Source organism: Oscarella lobularis, chromosome 18 (assembly GCF_947507565.1).
Source record: "Oscarella lobularis chromosome 18, ooOscLobu1.1, whole genome shotgun sequence".
Taxonomy (NCBI): domain Eukaryota; kingdom Metazoa; phylum Porifera; class Homoscleromorpha; order Homosclerophorida; family Oscarellidae; genus Oscarella; species Oscarella lobularis.
The window spans coordinates 1-12878 of NC_089192.1; the positions used below are offsets into that span (position 1 = coordinate 1).

Consider the following 12878-nt stretch of genomic DNA (forward strand, 5'->3'; position numbering starts at 1 on the left):
TTAATGACGGGTCGCTCGCTCTGCCGAATCCGGAAGAGTCTGCGGTGCGGGGGCGTGACCGCATCACGTGACGAGCCCGCCTGCGTCACGTAACGCCCCCTGCCTGGCGTTGCAGACAGCGCCGAGGCAGGGAGGTGGCCCGAAGGCAAAGCCACCGACCAGCCCTGAGATCACGCCATAGGCGGAACCTTCGAGGGAGGGGGGGACGGGGAGAAAAGAAAAACGTGCCCGCCGCTGTAGCTTCGAACGGCGTCTGCAGCCGCGCATGCCTCGCTGCGCGACGTCATTAACGGCGGTTAACTAGCATTAACCTTCATTAATGACGGGTCGCTCGCTCTGCCGAATCCGGAAGAGTCTGCGGTGCGGGGGCGTGACCGCATCACGTGACGAGCCCGCCTGCGTCACGTAACGCCCCCTGCCTGGCGTTGCAGACAGCGCCGAGGCAGGGAGGTGGCCCGAAGGCAAAGCCACCGACCCATCCATCCTGCCTGCCTAGGCGCGTCCCCTTCGCTATGTGTTCTGCCCACGACGCGCGTGCCTGCCTACGTGTCTTCGCGCATGCGCCTGTCGCCTTTATTAGCGAAATCTCGTCAATTAGCCGCTAGCGCCGCGTCGTTCCAGGTTCGCCTGCGCTCGCCAAGCGAATATACCGTTTGTACGAATTGCTTTTCCATCGTCCCAGTGCCCGGATCGCTTCTTCCCCCTTTCCACTTCTCGCCGCCGCCGTTGCCGCTCCGATGCGTAAGCTGTGGCCTGATACTCGATCGGCGGGCATCCCTCTCGCTGTCAGCGCGCTTCGTATCGCCTGCGCAAAATGACGAGGCGTCAGCGGGTCCCCCCTGGGGAACTGGAAGAGCGGGCCCTCGCCCGCACCCCGCCGCGCCATGTACTGTAACAGCGCCGCTACGGGACATCGCCCCGCATGTTCTCGCCCCAAGAACACGTACGCTCCCTCGCCGAATTGATCCGTTTTTGAGAATTTGATGTGTAGCCTCGCCCAGGTCGGATCCTGTCGATTGTCGACGGCCACGTCCGACGCGGTTAGATTCCGATGCGGGCGGAACTCGCCGGGTGTCGATACCAGAAACTCAGCCGTGCGCAAGCAGCCGAAGAAACCAACGCAAACCGCTGCCCAGAGCATCGCCGATTCATAGCTGCTACGGCTCTTCTTCCACTCCTCTCGCACGCACTCCAACATTTTTTCGTCGAACGGGAGGCGAGTATCACCTCCGCCGGCTCCCCGTTCCGCCTGCTCCCTTTGAATCCCACGCACGACAAGGGACAGCCGCGGCGGCCGTGGGGTGAGAGGGTCCCCCAGTCCCTCCTCCACGTGAAGGTTGCGTACCGCCGACAGGTAAGCTCGTATTGTCGCCGCAAGCAGACCCTCTTCAGCGAGTGCAGCTGCAAATAAGCATAGTGTATTTTCGTTAGTAGGCAATCCAGTGATCCCCGCGCGCTCGCAGAAGTCAAGATAACGGCGTTGTCCTGCGGAGTAAGCCTTCCTTGTGCCGCTCGCCAGCCCCTTGCTCAAATAGCGCCGACGAGCCTCCTCCAACTGTCCGACGTCCAGCGGGGGTCGGATTCCGCCAGCTCGTCGAGCGCCGACACGATTTCGCTGGGGAGCGCGATCTCGCTCCACTTGCCGACCTGCGAAGACAACCGGTGAGCTTCGCTCCGTGATAATGCGTCGGCGGCCCAATTCTTTTCCCCGGGTAGATGTACCGCATTGATCGCGCAGTTGCGATGCGCCAGGGCGAACTGCATGACCCTCACCAGCCGCATCAGCGCCGCGTCCCGCGACGTTCCTCTGTTACATGCAGCGACTACCGTGCTGTTGTCCGACTCGACTAACAGCGTGCCGCCCGCCCACCGATCGCCCCACAGGAGCAGCGCCGCGACGATCGGGAACATCTCCTTGGGCGCGATCGCCATCTCTCGCCACTTTGGTGACCAGCGTACGGCGAAGCCTCTCCAAGTGCCCTCCGTCACGTCTAGGGCTCCACAGCCCCATGATCCCGACGCGTCCGTTTGCAGCCTCGCGCGAGGAGGGCCAAAACCGAGAGACGCGATCAAACCGCGCCCATTCCACCGATCAGCATAGGCTGACCACCACTCCAAATCTTCTCTCGCCTCCCGGCTAAAACGGACCCGGTGGTGCAGCCGTTTGGGGATCCGCGACAGGTTGATGAGCCGGCGCACAAAGGCCCGTCCCGGCGTTATGACGGTCGCTGCATGATGTAGCACTCCAATCAGCGACAGCAGCTCGCGCTTTGTCCATGCCCTCGACCATCGTACTGAATCGATCGCCTCCGCCAGCTTGGCACGCAGTCTCCCGAGCTTAGCGGGTGGCAGGCGCAGCTCACCGCGGGCCGAATCGATCTCGATGCCCAAGAAGTCCAGGACTGTAGCGGGGCCTCCCACCTTGTGCATTGCCACCGGCATCCCCAGGTCGCGACATGCCTCTAGAGCAATCCGCAGGCTGTCGCCGCACTCGCTGGTATCCGCTCTCCCAACGAACAGAAAATCGTCCAGGCAGTGGATTCCCATTGCAACTCCCCGCTCCCGCATGATCCATTGCAGCGCGTCAGCGACCGCGGAGAAAATCTTTGGAGCCGAGCGTAGACCGAACGGGAGAGCCGCGTCAAGCCATACCTCCTCCCGCCATCGCACGGCCAGCAGCGGCCGATCGGCGGGGTGCACCGGCACCATACGATATGCCGACTTGAGATCCAGCTTCGCGAGGCGCGCGTTTCTCCCCGCCGCTAGCACCAACCGGGCTGCATCGTCCACTCTTGCATAATGCACGGACGAGAGCTCCGGGCTAATGCCGTCGTTCACGCTCAGGCCATCAGGCGCGGACAGATTGACAATCAGGCGCCATTTTCCGGGCTGATGCGGTTTTGGGATTACGCCGAATGGGCTCACGTGGCACCGCAGCCCCGCCGGCGGCGGCCCCACTAAGCGTCGAGCGTGCACCTCGCCCTCCAGGTATTCTTGAACAACCGCCGCGTTGGCTCGCGCCGAGCCCATATTCCTTTGCGCACTGCGTAAACCGGAGCCTCCCGCAAAGCCAATGCGGAATCCGCCTTCGAGGCCTGTACAAATGTATTCCGCAAACGATCGGTCGGGATGTGACGCGAGGCCGCGACGCCACTGCTCAACGCGGATTGGTGACGACGTCGCCCGTAGCTCGTGCGAAAGCTCAGTCTCCGCCGCATCGCTCCTAACGCACGCGTCAAACGCCTTCAAGTCCGCCCGATAGCGGTAGCGACCGCGGAAGACGTTGCATTCAGGCGCTGTGATCCCTTCTGTCTCGCCTGTGAGGACAGAGCGCACGTCAACACAAACCCTTCACGGCAATCTTATCCCTTCCACAACTCACACGTACCCACATAACTACCCAACACATTTGTTCATGCAACTGTTGCCGCCGCGTCTACTCCTTGCCTTTTACGCTGCGCCGCACCGGTGAGCGCTCGCGCTGAGGAAGACGCTCACCCGCATCCGCGCGCGTGCACACCGACGCTTTGTGATCATCGCCGCATTGCAGGCAAACGTGGCGAAAACGACATGCCGCGCCGAACCGGCACCTGGCGCGGTTGTTCCAGTCGAGACAGACGCCGCTTATAGGCGCTCGTGCTCCTCTATCCGGCGTCCGCGCGCGGGCTGCTGCCAGTGGGCGGTTCAACCACGCCGATGCGTCGATACCGTCGGATCTTGCAGGCGAAGCGCGGTTGTAGTAAACCTCCCCGAGGATGTTTCCGTCCGCGCGCGACCATTGACTGCTTGGGTTCGCCGCCGCCAGCCGACGAAAACGCTCGTCGTAGCTGCGCCAACCTAAACCGCCGCGCGTCTCCGCGAGGCGCACCACGATGCGTTGATATGCCAGCAGCGGGAGCGCGTCCTCCGGAAATTTCGCGCATCGCACGATAGCGTACGCGGCGAAGCACCGTACCCACGCTGTAATGTTGGGTACTTCCTTCCGTGCGCGCCGCGAGCCTAGCACCAGGTCGCGGAACGGGGCAAACTCATCCTCCTGCCGGCATTCGATGTTCTCCGGGAGTAGCTCCCCCAGGTCGAAAAATTCTTTTGTCTGGATGCGCGCGACGAGCTTGCCCGGGATCGCCACTCCTTCGTCTAGGAGGTACGCCGATGGCGTCGCCGCCGATTTCGCCGCCGCTCCTTTTAGCGCTTCCGCCAAAAACGAAATAGCTCCCGATTTCTCTGCTCCGCTACGCTCTCCGCGCGCGCCGACGCCAGGCGCGCTCGATGCGCTGCCGATTGTACCACCCGCCGCCGCGCTACCGCTGCCGCCCGCCGCGCTCTGCGGCGTACTCGCCTGCACGCCGCTGCTCGCACCACCATCTGCCGCCACGACGACATGGGCAATCTGATCCGCCAGCGGTAAACCGTCAGCACCTGCCGCACCTTAATTAGCACCGTGACCCGCCATCGCGTCCCCCAACCGCCAGCTGGGCGCGCCCGCCCTTCACCGTAACCCGCTGGAGCGCTCGATCTGAGCGCCGCTGCCTTCGGCTTTGCGCGACCGGGCCCCCATCGCCCCCCCTGTTGCGTTGTTTCTTTGCCCGCCTTTACCTGTATTCTGTCCGACGTCCGTTTCCGCCCGCTGTGCAAGCGTTCCGTCGCCGGTTGGCGCAGCCGGTTGCGTCGGGCCGATCGCCGCTTGCTGTGCCAAGGCCTGCGCCGCGCCGGTGGCAGCAGCAAGCGTTAGGAGCTGCGAGAATTCGGCGTTGCCCATCGTCCATGATGGTTGGGTCCGCTCTCCCTCTTGGGCCAGGGGCGGGGGGATCGTCGCCGATTGTTCGTTAGTCGTCATCGAAAAGAAAGAAGAGCGAAAACACCGACGTGCGTTGTTGAGAGATAGAGAAAAGAAAAACGTGCCCGCCGCTGTAGCTTCGAACGGCGTCTGCAGCCGCGCATGCCTCGCTGCGCGACGTCATTAACGGCGGTTAACTAGCATTAACCTTCATAAGACTCGAGCGTCCGACGCATGCGCATGTTTTAAAGATGGCCGAGCAAGCGAATTGGCTCCGAAATAAGCGTTATTCGCCGCCTTTTCGCATTCCTAACCTCATGGAACGATCATTGGACGCTTCATTCTCTCATCGTCAGTCGTCAGGTCGTCTATCGATGCAAAATGCGCCTCCGCCGCCGCTTCAACCGCTCCACGCTTTTCCTCCTCAACGTCCACAATCTCCTCCTCCTTCTTTTCGTCCTCCCAACGTTCGCTCTTACTTCTACGAACCGCCGCTACCGCCGCCGCAGCCACCAGTCGTACCGTTACGTATGACTCGTCACGATAACAACGGGCCCCCGTGGATCGCTCATCCTCCTCCACCTCCACGTCCACGTCCACGTTCACGTCCTCCGCCGCCGCCACCGCCGCCGCCGCAATCGTCTGGAAGAGATCGACAATTTGCCGATAAGTTTTTTCCTTTTCATGATGCTGAACGTTATTTAGACTTTCCTCCTCCTCGTCGTCATCATCATCATCATCATCATCATCATATTCGACAACCTCCTCCTCCTCCTCCTGCCCCGTTGCCTCCTCCACTTCCACGTCGTCGTGAAAGTCCGCCGTGGAAAGACCCAAATGAATCTCTACATAAAGAGCTTGGGGTATGGATTGAAGAAAGACGACAACGTCAACCAACGACACTACCTTTGCCTTTACCACCTCGCCAGCCCTCGTCTCCTCCTCCTCGTCGTCCTCGTCCTCCACCTCCACCACCACCACCACCTCCTCCACCTCCCCCTCCGCCGCCGCCGCCGCCGGCACCAATAATAAAATTAAAGAAAGAAATTGAATCGTATCATCATGAGAGGGAAGAGGAGATACAGTCAAAGAGCAGCAATGAAACTTTGACGCAATTCGTCATCATTGATTATGATGATGACGACGACGACAAGGAGAAGGAGAAGGAGAAGGAGAAGGAGAAGGAGGAGGAGGAGACCTCTGCTTTTTCTGCTGATAATGTTCAAAAAGAAAAAGTGGAATATAAAAAACGTTCTGCTTCTGTAACGAGTACATCATGTAGCAGCATCACAGTGAGAAAAGAAGAGAAGAATGTTCGCCGCCCAACGTCTCCCATCAATCATCATCATCTACTAGTAGAGGAGAAAGAATCGACAACAAATAATGATTTGATGTTGAAGAAAGAAGAGAAAGAGATGAAGGAGGAGGAGGAGGATACTATGCATACTGTTCCCCCACTCATCAATAGTACTAGTACTAGTAATTTGGATGTAGATACGGAAGAAGAGGAGGAGGAGGAAGAAGGAATCAATTACGAAGATTTGCTGATGAAGAAAAAACTGATACAGAAGCAGCTGAGAAAACTTGAAGCGGGTCGACGTCGCGAGATAAGGAGAAGAGAAAAGATGGGGAAAAGGGATCCCATACCCAATGATTATCTTGAAATGAAGATGCAAGCAAAAGAGAGAAAGAGACGTGAGAGAAACGTTGACCCACCCACCCACCCTTATTTATTAGTTATTGTTTTCTTAGTATTGAGACTCGCTCGCAGGCAGAAGCGACGTCAACAACAACAACAAGAGCAACAACAACAACAACGAAAGAAGAAGATGACACCTTTTGATGAAGCTTGGAAAAGTAGACAAACGTCCTTAAGGCTTTTTATCGATGCATTTAATTAAACTATTTAGGACTATCATCATCATCATCATCATCATCATCTCGAAAGCGAAAGTTGAGCAGCAGTCAATTCGATGATGATGATGATGATCGTGACAAGAATTGTGACAATGACGATGATGATGATGATGATGAGCGATTGAGAAGAGAGTTACTAGAAGGTCAGATGCAAAACAGAAAAGAGACGACGACGAAGAAGAAGAAGCCAAAGAAGAAGCCAAGACTTGAAGGAAGTTCATGCAAGAGCGACGGTTTCCTTGCAATTGACACAATTTCTCCTCGTCTTTCGCCTGTTCAAACGAGATCAAAGACAAAAGTGACAACAGAGAAGAAAGCAAAAGCTCTTCTTCGTCGAGCCGTAGCAGCAGCAACAGCAACAAAACCTCCTCCTCCTCCTCCTCCTCCTCCTCTTCCTCCTCCTCTTTCAACAAACGACAATTATAACAAAGTTGTGATGACGACACCACCACAAGCACCTAAGCCAATTGTTTCACCAAAGAAGATTGCACCACCACCACCACCACCACCACCACCACCACCACCACCACCACCACCACCACCACAATCAGAACCTAAGGGGGAGGTGGCACCAGCAGTGACAGTCAAAATCAATTCAAGAGCTGCTGCTCCCAAGACGACAGCAACAACGACATCGACGTTGTTTTCTTCTCCTTCTTCTACTTCAATAAAGGAGAAGAAGAAGAAGAAGAATGATTCGCCTGCTCGTATCGTTACTGCTACTTCTACTACTCCACCTAAGATTAACATCTCCTCTTCTTTGCCCCATCAGAGCAGCAAAGGAGTCACTTCTTCTTTGAAGATGAAGTCAAAGCCAATAGCAAGTGCAACATCAGGTCATCATTTCTTTCTTTTATTACTTACTCTTCATCATCATCTTTTTATAGGAAACAGAAAGACTGTCAGGTCTTTACCCGTCGCCTCTTCAACGTCATCAATGACGGCGGCAACTGCAGTTCCGCCTCCGCCCCCATCATCATCATCATCATCATCATCATCATCATCATCATCTAAATCTCTTCTTTCTCCGCCTCAAGTCAAACTGGTTATTGACTTAAAAGCAGACGATTCTGAATCGGACGTTGAAATTGAAGAAGTCCATCATCATCATCATCATTGTCATGGCAACAAAGAAGTGAAGAAACCGCCGCCGCCGCCGCCGCCGCCGCTGGCGAAAGTGGCGGCAAGGGCGGCGGCACCCGTCTCAATCCTTCCCAAACACAAAGTGGACGAATATAATCGACTGAAAACAGAAATTGAAAAGAGAGAGAAGAGAAAGATGAAAATGCAACAGAATCAAGGTAAAAAGAAGAGAAAGGAGGAAATGACGTCACCATCATCAATTGATGCTGCCAAGTTCGTTTGTATAGCTCTTATTTATTTATATCAACGTTGTTGTAGCAGCGAGGAGGAGGACAAAGCAATGAAATTGAAACTTGATTTGGCCGACGAAAACGTCTTTCTTCATTCTCACACTCGGACTGTATCACAACTAAAGAGACAACTTCAAGTCAGTCTAACTACCCTAATAAGTTAACACTCACTCAACTGTTTATTATTTATTATTTCTTTTTAGCGAGCGTTAAATCAACTCTATTATTCGTGTGAAAAAAGTGAAAAATTGGTCGATGATCTGACGACGATGGGAACGCTTCATTGCCCTGAAATGAAAATGGCAAAAACGTTGAAAGAGAACGCTTTGAAAATGTTGGAACCGCAACAACTTGGACCTCTTCTTGTAAAGACGAAGAAGAAGAGAAAAGACGACGACGACGACGACGAGATAGTTGAACAACGTCCAAAGACAATTGCTACAGTACTTACAGTTTGATAAAGAAAAATATAATGATTAAAAAAAATTTTTTCGTTAGGGAATGGACTTGGGTAGAATTCTTCAAGATCACTTTGCTCTTTGCTCTTCATCGACGTCACTTGATTTGTTACAAGTCGTGGATGAAAGAGGAAAAGAGGCCATTGTATCTCAGGTATCATATATGTTCCCACCACTTAGGGTACAATCCCTTTCAAATTGTTGCAGTTAAATGATTTGCTGCTGCTACAAAAGACGTCGTCCCGGGTGAAAGATGATGACTCATCAGCAGCAGCCACTAGTAGACAAAAGGAAAGAGGAGGAGGAGGAGGATGGACGAAATATTGCAGTCCATTACGCATCTTTAGATCATACAGGTGAGGTACACGTATACACCCATATAAGGATATTAATTTATTTTATATACGTACTGCAGATTGAGTCCATACTTTTCTTTGCCGTCAAATTATCACGCTCGAGCCTATGCCTACCCGTACGCGGCGGCGGGGTCACGTGGCGCCGCCGGCGTTGTGTGTCGATACATTTTGAATGGGGGAAAGTGCAACGATGCCACGTGCAAAAAGTATTAATACCTAGTACAAGCGTACGTAGGCTTGAGGAGGATAGAAATCATTTAATTAGGACGCACATTGATGAGAGGGAGATGAGTTGCGACGAGAGTCTCAAACAAATTCTTCTCTACGCACCACATCTAGCTCAAGTCTCAAACACTGATAATCCTAGACAAAAGGAAGAAAAATTAGGTAAAGAGAACCAATTCAATTTTCAAACTGCTGATGATTTAATTAAATATTTTAGACAAATTTGTGAAAGCTTTTCGTCAAGTTTCCTTCTCCTCTTCCTCCTCAAAGACGAATGTATCCAATCAATGTCTGTGCCGTTTGATGGCTAGTAAAGTGGCAAAAGCGTTAAAGCAGGGTGAAATCAAATAGACAGTACAGTGAGAGAGATGACAATTTTTTTACTTAGACAATGAACATCACGTTCTATTGGAGAGAAGACGGCTTGATCCACTCTCTTCAGAAGAAAGCGAGATCATTGACGTTTCAGCGCCAATTGATGTTGTCCCTGCTAATGCATGCACTACAATTTCATTGAAAAAATCAGTGGGAGATTACTCAGGGGGGTATGGTTGGTTAGGAGGCTTAGCTTTTGCTCTTTATTCATTGAGATTTCATTTTGTAAAGAAATTTGGGTCGTCGCTATTTTGGAGCCGCTGATGTGAATTTGCTCGATCAATATCAAGCCAATGTCAATGCAGATCCACGTGATATTAATTCGTGGATTAAATTGGTTGAATTGAAGAAGGCCATGGCAACGGCGACTGACAAGTGAGACTCTTCTCCTTCTCCTCCTCCTCCTCCTCCTCCTCTCAATTGATGAGTTACTACTAATTCTATTTTTAGAGGTGATGACGACGCTTTGACTGTTCTTGCAAGAGCACTTGAAGCAAATTCAAATTCTGAGGCAAGTGACTTTCCATTCAACTAATAATTAACAATATTATTTTTTTCTAGACTCTTTGGCTTTATTATCTTAATCTCTATTCTGAGCATCCCTCTGCTTGTGATATCTTTCAAGTGTCAAAGAGAGCAACAACGTTCTGCTCTTCTTATTCGCTTTGGTACAAATGTCTCCAGTTTGCTGACACGTACAAGAAGAAAATGGAAGTAATTGAAGAAGGTCTCCAGTGGCTTCTGTCACAAACTCCGTCATCATCATCATCAACGTCATCACAACAGTTTGCTGATCGATCTCATCAGATAATAGAATTCGTTCTCTATCAAACTCACTTGAACGTCATTACGAATCGACACCAAAATGCCTCTCAACTTCTCAAGGTAACTGACAGAAGAGAGTATGAAATCCCTAAGAATTCTTCTTTTTTATTAGTCTCGTTTGAGTTCGTTGGCCGCTGACATCTGCTCATGTGATTTGGGCTTTTTGTGGCTCTGTTTTATTCACTTGAAAACGTTCAAGATTCTGCCACAATTTGTCTTTGACTCTCTAGATGCCAATCCAGGAAGAGTGATTAGCCGTCAATTAAGAGTCATCAAATTTCATCCAAACATTTTTCGGACAGACGACGACAAGAGCGATGAGAGTGCAATTGAAGAAACAATTTCCTTATTCAAAGGTATTCTCCCCCCTCTCCTCGTGCTTATTAGTACTACTGTAGAACAATTGTGTACATAATTTGTTTTCCTCTCTTTCAGACGCCATGGAGGCGTGTAAAAATTCCACATTATCAGTTGTTCGTCTATGTGAAAGTCTTCTTGGTCTTTGTGAAGCATGTGCAAAGTGAGTAGTTACACAAACTTGTGGTAGAGATGGTACTGTCTGTAGTCATTCATTTCTTTTTTATAGAGATAGAGGAGAAGTGGCTGCTGCCGTTGAGAGTGCACTTGAACTCACTAGAAACTATCCACTTTCTGTTGAGGCATCGATAGCCTTATCTCATGCTCACGTCAATTCTGGAAATGAAAATAAAGCAAAACTAGTAAGAAACTATACTTCTGTACTTAGGGGTTAGGGATCCGAAGGGGTCCCCCATTTAGGCTTTAGGTGAGGGTTTGAGTCGATGCAAGAATACTCAAACACGTCTCTGCTACGAATTGGTCAAACTTTGTATGAGCCAAGTGAGTCCTAGAGTTTCTACTATCTACAGACAGTATATTCACTGCTGCTGCTGCTGTTGTTGTAGAATTGCTTTGATGAAGCCGTTCAGCACATTGAAACGTTGATTCGTTCCAAAACAACGTCGACAAACGTTTCGATTCATCTTCTCTGTCGAAAATTGCTCAATCTTTCCGTTCCTCACGATGTCGTGTGGCCTGCATCAATGATTTCAATCGAAAACGATGAAGAACGAGTCTATTTGTGGCTCATCTATGCGTAAAGAAGAAGAAGAAGAAGAAGAAGAGTGTGCATTTCTCACTATATCCCCCTCTCTCCTCTTCTCACAGTTTGTTGCTACAACTTCAATCGTCCTCTCAAATGACGTCATATACACCGATTGACGTCTTCGAAGCGGCTATCTACTCTACGTCTAATTTAATAGAGCAGAAAATTATATGGAGAGAGTATATGACACTTTTCTGCTGCAACCAATTGAATTCACGCAGTTTTTTAGATATTTTAACTACGTAATGTCAATAACAATGAATTCCGTCGAGGCGAAGGTGACGTAAGATGGGCGTAGAAATTCTTCATTTTTTAGATTTAGCTAGACTTTCATCGATCTTCTCAACCGATTTCTCTCGACGTTTCCCGCCGTTTCGTCGACGACAACGACAGTCTCATCATCAACACTTGACTATTCCTTTCACAATGAGGTTCAAATTCGAATTCGAATTCGAATTCGCTCCTAAAATCAAATTTCGTGCAGATATTAGAATCGTTTTTACCCTTGCTTCCCAAAGCGTCAAAACTATCCTTTATTGAGAAATTGCTACAGTTGATGCCATACAATGTAGCACTGCTCCTTTGGTATGTTATGTACTTGATGCCATCGAGAGCGAGAGAGAGCAGAGCTCTATTTTAGAGGAATTATTAATTGATTTGCTTGCGCTTTAGGCTTTGTCAAGTTGAATGGGAACTTCATCCCGTTTCCATGGCATCGTCTCAGTCTCATCTTGCAGCTGCACTCGAAGTTTATCCGCGTTCTCTAGCACTATGGAAAGCGTAAGTGCATAGTAGCATTGTCCAACTTCATTTTGTGTAGAAAAGGCTTCTGATTTTTTTTCACAAAGTGCAATAGCCATTGTGCATAGCACGAGAAAAGTCAAAGAAGTAATATGTACATAGATCGAGTCATTGCATGATTACGTATGTGTGTGTGTGTCTTTGTATAGACAAGATGGATGTTACAGGAATCGCAAAAGTCGTTGCCTTTTCACGCATCACTTCTTCGCAACGTAATCGAAATTTAGGAGGAGAGGAGGACGATTGTACTTGAGCTAATATGATTTTTGACTATAGTCACTCGATTTCGAGTTATTTCACTATGACAATGAAAAAGGATCAATACGTCGTGATCAAAGTAAAAAATTAGTTTTAGGTCTGATAGAGAAAATTCGTGAACGTGGCATTAACCTTGAAGAATATGGTCACGAATGCTTAGCTAGATTAGAGGCAGATAAGCTGCACGCATCCTCGACGTTGTCTTCATAAGGTTCCTACAGTATAGATGTAGTTCTAATTAGAAATCATGAGAGCACAGAGACCGAGCGAGAGAGAACCTATGGTACTGTAGTCAGTGAAGGGGCTTAGAGAAAGACTTTAATTTTTGTTATACTTGTATTGAAAAACATGATTGTGTTGAACTTGATCTCATCGGTCTAATCGGCGCGG

At 50.5% G+C, this 12878-nt stretch overlaps 2 protein-coding genes across 3 annotated transcripts; one reads left to right on the forward strand and one right to left on the reverse strand.

Annotated features, from left to right (window-relative positions):
• Positions 1-3350: 3350 nt before the first annotated feature.
• LOC136197643 (uncharacterized) lies at positions 3351-4983 on the reverse strand. The gene is made up of 2 exons (XM_065987455.1): positions 4597-4983; positions 3351-4419 (listed from the first exon to the last, which is right to left on the reverse strand). The coding sequence occupies exons 1-2, from the start codon at positions 4835-4837 to the stop codon at positions 3437-3439; spliced, it is 1224 nt and encodes a 407-aa protein (XP_065843527.1). The 5' UTR covers positions 4838-4983; the 3' UTR covers positions 3351-3436.
• Positions 4984-5016: 33 nt separating this feature from the next.
• LOC136197640 (zinc finger C3H1 domain-containing protein-like) lies at positions 5017-12855 on the forward strand. Of its 2 annotated transcripts, none has more exons than XM_065987451.1 (28): positions 5017-6472; positions 6530-6634; positions 6688-7530; positions 7582-8050; positions 8096-8204; positions 8271-8510; positions 8566-8679; positions 8733-8881; positions 8941-9087; positions 9147-9268; positions 9324-9443; positions 9495-9651; positions 9713-9856; positions 9932-9992; positions 10043-10366; positions 10419-10662; positions 10742-10826; positions 10893-11025; positions 11084-11164; positions 11230-11420; positions 11492-11608; positions 11659-11707; positions 11756-11860; positions 11914-12014; positions 12102-12209; positions 12278-12317; positions 12380-12442; positions 12507-12855. In XM_065987451.1, exons 1-28 carry the CDS (start codon positions 5029-5031, stop codon positions 12696-12698), a joined length of 6057 nt encoding a protein of 2018 aa, XP_065843523.1. In that variant the 5' UTR covers positions 5017-5028; the 3' UTR covers positions 12699-12855. The 2 variants fall into 2 exon arrangements, with proteins under 2 accessions (XP_065843523.1, XP_065843524.1); XM_065987452.1 differs by having other exon boundaries at positions 8099-8204.
• The last annotated feature ends 23 nt before the right edge of the window (positions 12856-12878 follow it).

Coding starts and splice junctions, on each gene's coding strand:
- LOC136197643 (XM_065987455.1), bottom strand. CDS start 4,837: ATGACGACTAACGAACAATCGGCGACGATCCCCCCGCCCCTGGCCCAA. Junction 4,420..4,596: donor GGACGTCGGACAGAATACAG/GTAAAGGCGGGC, acceptor AAGGTGCGGCAG/GTGCTGACGGTTTACCGCTG.
- LOC136197640 (XM_065987451.1), top strand. CDS start 5,029: ATGGCCGAGCAAGCGAATTGGCTCCGAAATAAGCGTTATTCGCCGCCT. Junction 11,165..11,229: donor TCAAACTTTGTATGAGCCAA/GTGAGTCCTAGA, acceptor CTGTTGTTGTAG/AATTGCTTTGATGAAGCCGT. Junction 12,443..12,506: donor ACGCATCACTTCTTCGCAAC/GTAATCGAAATT, acceptor TTTTGACTATAG/TCACTCGATTTCGAGTTATT.